The following is a 7,644-nucleotide window of genomic DNA, read 5'->3' as shown; positions in this document are numbered from 1 at the left end:
TATCTTTAAAAAAAAAAAAAAAAAAAAAAAGAAAAAAATGTCTAGAGCATATTAAATAGCTGTGTGACCTTAGACAAATCACTTAACCTCTCTTAACTAGAATTTTCTCATTTGTACAATGAAGGAATTGGATTAAGTGACGTTTAAAAACCCTTCCTGCTCTGATATTTTAATGAGTGTGTGAAATCCTGGGTTGAAACCATAACAGGTGTTACTCTTAGTGTTTAATATGTTGGCATCGCTGTGAAAAACTTCTAATAGGCAATCTCCCCAGTATTCAAAACTCGATAAAGCCACACAGAATAGTAAGTAGTTTATGAATTGTTAAATCACACTTGATAAAGACATTAGTTCAAAGGAAGTTTTTCTTTGAATTTATGTGACTGTGACATATTCCTGCTTCTTTAAGAACAGAAATTTAATATCTTTAGGTTAGCTGCTACCAAAGAATAAAGTATTTAATTAACATCATTTGATACTTAGCAAAAATAAATGTCATCCAATCAAAAAGCTTTCCCTTGTAGAGAGATTTAAGGAGTAATAGCCTCTGTCTACCCAGTGCCAAAACATCCCATGGCAAGGTGGAAAATGGAGTCAGATGGTTATGTTACTTAACCCCGCAAATGACAGTTCTTGTTAGTCTTTCCCACTGAATAGACTGGTTCTTTGGGCTTCAAGTGAGCCCAGTCTCCAATTCTTGGAAAGGGAAGAAAAAAAAACAAAAACAAAAACAACAACCATGGTGGGGGGTTGTTTGGAGCTTGTGGGCTGAAGGGCAAAGACTGGAGAGGAAAATGATTGGAGAGGGACATGATTAGAGAGGAAAGTGATTGGAGAGGAAAATGAGTTTGAGACAATTGGTACTTCAAGTGGTCACAGAAAACTCAGAGACGAGAGAGTGGTACATCATTTCCCAGGGTCACTTGGTCCTTGGTTCTACAGCTAACAAAGCACAAAAGATGCCCCCTTCTTGCTGCCTTCCTTCCTGTCTCTGCCCACCATGGCTGCAATCAGAAGAGCTGTGTGGCTGATGAGTTTTGTAATAGATGGTGATTACTTGCAGGAGAGTGACTCTCTGTTCCTTCTTTTTCTGTGTGTTTTGATAGTTTTTTCAGAAAGAAAGACGTGCAAAGACCCAACCACGCCAAAACAAAGGATCCTTTGAACTCCTTCTTTCTCCCTACTCCTCTGAACTAGATTGCGTTGCCTTTCTATAAAGCTCTCCAGTGCTTTGTTATACTAATGATGATAATGATAATAATGGGCCCTTATACTTTCATAGTGCTTCATGCTTTTCAGAGCACTTTCACATTACATTATCTCATTTGATTTTCAAAACAACTCTATAAAGCAGGTAATGCAAGGACTATTATCTTGCTAGATAGATGAGGACACTATGGCATGAAGAGGTAAATTATTTATCCAAGGTCACCTGCACCTGGCTAATTAATAACAGAATCTGCACTGCACCCCAGGTCTCTGGATTGGGAGTCCAGTTTACTTTCTACTAGAGCATATTCTGTAGCATGATTATTTTTACAGGTGTGCCTGCTTTAAGAGAATTCACTACACATATGAAACAGATAAGTTAGGGAGTGATACTTTATTTTGCCAAAAGATTCATGTGTTCTACCCAAGAATTCACTACAGGGCTCTTTTAATTTTCTCTGCAGGGTAGCGACTCCTGCAGTGGTAAGGGACATATTTGTTGGCAGACAATTAGAAACACATTAATTGTTTGTTTACATACCAGTAGAAGAACTGAGAAAAAGTGACTGTGTTGCTGGTATTAAAGCTACAGTGACATTGTAGACTTCTCCTTAGAGAGCAACTTGACAAAGCATTTTGATTCAGTGCTTGTTTTCCCTACTCTGGCTCTTGGCTTTAATACATTCCAGAGTGACCATTATGGGGTCATGGAAAAAGCAAAGCCAAACTGTAGCTGTCAGAGCCTTCAAGACAAAACAGAACAAAACAACCACACCGACTAATCTTAGGTTCCCTCCAGGTCCTCAAGTTGCCCGGTCAGACCTACCTGACTGTGGTTAGACATCATAAACTCCTACGTGTCTAGTAATTGATTTGTAGAAAATAATTACAGTCACTACAAATTAATGGGCATGTTTGGAGAGAATCAGGTTTAAACTGTGTCTATGTAATGCTCAGACAAGAGACCAATTCAGTAAAAGGAGGGAAAAAAAAAAAAAGTCAGCCCACTTGTTTGGAATCATGAAGACAAAGCAACCGACTGATTGAATTTTTCTACTTTTTAACCTGTTGCTTGGGCAACGCATAGATGCAACTTTGCAAGACAAGTGGTTTTATGGGCGGAAATCTGGGCCCACATCCAGGGACCAAGGATTCAAGTTCCAGCTCTGCCTCAGGCTAGGGGATCTCAAACAATTTGCTTAATTTTGTTTTGCTTCATTAATGTGTTTTTGTCCGTAAAATGGAGATTAATGATTCTTGGCTCTGATATTATTAGAATAAATACCATAGAATATGAGAAAGGGTGTTGAGTTACTTAAAAGTGTTCAGAGGTGTTGTTTTGAATGTGGTCTTGATGCAGGATCACCATTTTATTAGTTTGAGATACCATCTCCACGCAGCGCCCTCGCCCCTGTCCTTTGATGCCTCTTTGAGAGTTATTTTCATTTTGCTCTTTTGGTCTTTGTAACTTTCCAAGTTGTGAGGGCCAGGATCACTGCCTCCTTTCGCTGTGGGTACTGTGGTAAAGATCCATGTGGGGTTATCCTCCCAATTATCTTGTATAATCTTTTAGTACTATCTTAGGACAAATTAACCCTGGCTTTGCAAAAACATTCAGTCTCCCATGACCCTCTGATTTCATGTTTATTTCAGGCGTCGTATAAATAAAATACAGTTGATTAAAGGACCCAACAGAATTCTACTGACTTTGGAGGATGTAACATTTATCAATCCCCACTTTGGCAGTAAGGTAAGGAATAACCCCTTCTCTTGCTGCACTGTCCGATACGGTAGCCACAAGCCACAAGTGACTACTGAGCGCTTCACATGTGGCTAGTGTGATGTACTGTGAGAGTAAAATACACATTGGGCTTAGAAGATTTACTATAAAAACATGTAAAATATCTCATTAAATTTTTAAAAATATGAATTACATGTTAAAATGTTATTTTACATATTTTGGGTTAAACAAAGTATATTGTTAAAATTGATTTCACTTGTTTCTTTTCATGTTTTTTAATGTGACTACTGGAAAACTTAAAATCACATATGTGACCCACGTTACATTTCTATTAGATAGTGCTGCCTTAGAACAGAGTTGTGGTAATGAATACAGTGCACTTTGGGCAATATTTAGCTTTGACTTCATATATCCCTTCTTTGTATATATATATATTTTTTTTTTGCCTTTTTTTGTCTTTTTTCGTGTCCAGCAACGGATCGCAACCCTCAGTGTCGCGCCCGTACCGGACCGGGACCGGCAACGGGATCACAACCCTCGGTGTCGCGCCCGCACCTCGCTCAGCCAGTGAGCGGGAACCGGTCTGTATGTGGGATCCAAACCCTCGGCGGGAGCACCACCGTGCTCCCAAGCGGCACACTGTAGCAGTGCGCCACCGGGCCGGCCCTTCTTTGTATATTTGAATTCAACATTTGATTGTTAGTTCAAGGGCAGGGGTACATTATTTCTTTTTTTTCCTTTTTGTCTTTTTTCGTGTCCGGCAACGGATCGCAACCCTCAGTGTTGTGCCCGTACCTCGCTCAGCCAGTGAGCGGGAACTGGTCTGTAGGTGGGATCTGAACCCTTGGCGGGAGCACCGCCGCACTCCCAAGCGGCGCACTGTAGCAGTGCGCCACCGGGCCGGCCCGATTATTTTTAATGTTAGTCCATAGAACCTGATATCATGCTTATAGTAGAGTTGGTACTTGTAAAAGTTTGGTGGATGAATCAACTAGTAAGAGAGAGTTGAGTTTCACCAGGAGTTCTGTTCTGGTTGTAATTGGAGATCTTCATTAAGGCCCTGCTATTATGTCCTAGCTCTGGGATAGGCTTTGTGAGAGGTGACATGTAGTCCCTACCTTCAGGGGAATTACAGTCAAGTTAGAGAGAAAAATCATACCACACAAGAGTTGATAGTGCCATATTGCACAAAAGAAACTAGAAATATGGTAGGACTTCAGAGGAGGCAGATCAGTGGAGGAAGGCTTTTCAGAGACCTAGCACTAAAGCTGGGTCTTAAAGGAAAGAAAGGATTTGTCTAGGTCACAGGTTGCAAATTAGTAACCACTTTGTTTGACCCTTACAGTTATGAAAGGCAGTAGCCAAGATTTTGAAATCGTGGAATTACACATCAAAGTCTTTGGACTTTCAGGTTTTCTTTAAAAGTTGGCAGATCTGTCAACTTTGGCTCTTATCCTGGTGATTGGCTATAACTCAGTAGTAGTTGCCCTTTTTGGATGCTTTTTGGAGTTGATACAGTTCCCATCACTCTATGTTATCTCATATTCAGCCTATTTCACCTATCTATATTATCTGCCTGGCCCCTATAGGCATCCTAGGTAGAGAAAACAGCATAAATAGAAGCTTGGAGTACAGAATATGTGGAGAAGAGTTTTGTCAGAGGTAGTTAGTGCTCCTTGTGCCAGACTATGTTGCCACAATAAAGACACTAATCTTTGCCGATTCTAGTATGTCTTCATGTGAAATAAGTATGTTGGTGGCAAGATGTAGGAAGAGGATGCAAACACATCATTTTGTCCCCATGTACCATTTACTCTTGCTGTGCCACTGTATCAGATTTGAAAATTAATTGTTATCTCATTGACAAAACTGGTCATTTGCATAAATGTGACACTGAAAGGTATTTTTAATAAGTTGGCTGGGTAAGAATGGATTTACATGGTAATACCCTGTGAAGTTGGAGTCAAATGAATTATTCAGCTATTTGATTTAATGCTCAATTACAACCCTAATTGTTACTTGTTCAAATCGTCATATCCTTTTGTAAGGTTGTTATCATGTTCCTGGAAATGTATTTCTGAAAACCAAAACTATCACTGTGGCTGAAAGCTACACTCTACCTTCATGCCATAAAAACTTATTGATATTATTGATATCTTATTGACTTATTGATATCTCCATTTTTGAAGCTACCAGAGGGCTCTAGGACTCATGTTGGTGGAATTTGTCTGAACTTGCTGTACTCAATATGCCTTCTATGCAATTTCCTACCTCAGGTAGAATGCATAGATGCTGAAGTATAAGTTCTGAAGAAATCTCAATATATAACCCAATACTAAGAAAAAAAGTATTCTGTTCTGTGACAAGAGATTTTATCCAGAAGTGGATGATCAATAGTAAAAGCAGATGACTAGAAGTCATTCTTAAATATAGCAAAATATAGTAAAGTTTTGGTGAAAAGCAATAAACCTATTTTAAAAAATCTTACTTCTTTGGTAGTATCCATGTCAAAATGAGAGTTCATGTCAATTGCCTAGATATTTTGGCTCTCAGGTATTAAAACAATAAATGTAGCTCAATTTTGGACTGAATTAGCCTTTTCTTTGTATTGGCCTTGCAGTAGTCCAGTGAATTCTATAAAACCTTCACCTATGACTCTTCTCTTTTGTACTGAGACATAAACTGTATTTGGGAGACTAAAGCATATGAGTTCCCACAAAATCACCATAAATAGCAGAGTAGTGCTACCTTCAGATGAACGAAGTGCCTAGGATTTTAGAATCTTGTTCATGATGATAGATATTTTCTTTTTCACTTGTGCATGCATTTTAACATAATAAGAGTGAAAAAACCATCAGCACTACTCTTTACGGTATGATTGAGAAAAATGAATAGCAATAGAAATTGATAGCCTTATAGGGAATGTTCCTTTTTAAAATTTTTTTTATATTATTTTTGCCTGGGTGGAAAAGGGTGGCATTACCTTAGAAACATAGATCTTGGTCTCCAGATCCCTTTTGGCATTTGGCTTGAATCAGGGATTCTGATGGGAAAAGATAGGGAAAGCATAAATTTTCCTTAATTGCTGTGTAGTCACAAACTTGCAGCTGGCTGTGTCTAATCAGTCAAGAAGCCAAGCCAAGAATTCCATCCAAATGGAATGTCTGAAAGTGTAAACTCTCAGTGAATATAAAATTAATTCAGTCTAGAAGAATTGCCAGGTCAAGAGAAGTCAGGTTAGGAAAGGAAGTTTTTAGAAGAAAGTGAAGCTGAAGTCCAAATGTATGTGGATTTTGGCAGACTCTCTCACTTTCCCCTTTGCCCTTCTTGGAGAAGTCTATATCTCAATATACAGATCTAGGTGCTCCTGCTGAGATATGAAAATAAAGAATGAAAGGGAAGTAGATTCCTCCCTGGCCTTGCTCTGTTGGGGGGAGTTCAGGTTGATGCAAAGGTTATGTGAAGAGTCAAGTTTTACATCTTGTCTGAATTTCGAGCTGTTGGAATTTCAGCACGTTGGGGGCTGGGTATAGTTTACCATTGTCTTGGAACTTTGACTGTGATAATCTTGGTAGAAGAAAATTAACCCAAGGCTAAGTCAACTATTGATCTTCAATTGATCAAAGACCATTAAGGGCAGAGTGTTGGAAAGTACTTAAGATTAATTTTTTATTGGCAAACAAGAGTGAAATAAAACATAATGTGGTAGCAGGAGCACAGGACCAGAAAATATAACACCAAGATTCTTGTTCCAGCCCTTGTATCCCTCTATAGGTCTCTGTTTTCTCATTATAAAATGAGAGTGTTGGAGTTGAGGGTGGGGGCTGGCTTAGACAATACTAAATATAATGCTAGATCTGAAGTGCTATAATTCTAAGAAAGGCACATTTGGATATATGGAGAAGAGTTTGAGGAACTTGTTGATATTATTATGTCTTCATGTGAAATAAGTCTACTGGGTCAGTTGAAGATACAGAAATTCAATTTTAAAGGTTAATGAAGATTGCAGATAACTCTTCCTCTTGTCATTCAACTGTGTGGCTCCCAGCTCTCTCTTACCAAACCTATGTGTACAAGTTAACAAATCAAGGAATTGAGAATTTTGCCTATTTAAGTATCAAGCTCATAAATTATGGGCAGATGATTTGCTCACTTACTACCAGCTTATTGCTTTCGGGGATACCTTCTGTCATTAATTTTATCTGCACAAAGAAGGATGCCTCAGGATGTTAGAACGAAAAGAGCCAGTCCTAAGAGTAAGGAGGGTGGGATTCTGTGCCATTTCTACTACTAATTTTTTCACAATGTTAGATTTTTAACAACACTTCTTATAATTAATCATTGACTAACTGTATGATATTGGGAAACTCATTTCACCTTTTTTTGGTCTCAGTTTCTTGTCTATAAAAAGAGGGTCTCAGATTAAATTGTGACTAATATTCTTTTTCACCCCCACCCCTACCCCATGTCTATGATTCTAATCTTCTCTAGGAGATAGAAGCACTGCAAACCTCTACCTGCTTTTGGTTGTATATGGAGGTTAAGCTAAGTATCAACCCTGAACTAAAAAAAAAGAGAGAATTATATTAAGTGAAACGAGTCAGGCAGAGAAAAAGAAATACCACATGTTCTCACTTATTGGTGGGAGCTAAAAATAAATAAGTAAATTCACTCACACACACAAAAAATAACCG

General features: G+C 38.5%; 1 protein-coding gene across 1 annotated transcript in view; it reads left to right on the top strand.

Annotated features, from left to right (window-relative positions):
- GUCY2F (guanylate cyclase 2F, retinal) overlaps nt 1–7,644 on the top strand; it is a 109,948-nt gene that overhangs the window by 32,914 nt on the left and 69,390 nt on the right. Inside the window, exon 6 of the mRNA XM_008566663.1 lies at nt 2,863–2,959. Coding sequence (XP_008564885.1) covers nt 2,863–2,959 — 97 coding nt within the window. The remainder of the gene's footprint in view (nt 1–2,862; nt 2,960–7,644) is intronic.

The sequence above is a fragment of the Galeopterus variegatus genome, unplaced genomic scaffold (genome assembly GCF_000696425.1).
Source record: "Galeopterus variegatus unplaced genomic scaffold, G_variegatus-3.0.2 Scaffold260, whole genome shotgun sequence".
NCBI classification, from domain to species: Eukaryota; Metazoa; Chordata; class Mammalia; order Dermoptera; family Cynocephalidae; genus Galeopterus; species Galeopterus variegatus.
Note: the sequence above shows the minus strand (reverse complement) of the source record. Positions and strands in the feature narration are given on the sequence as shown.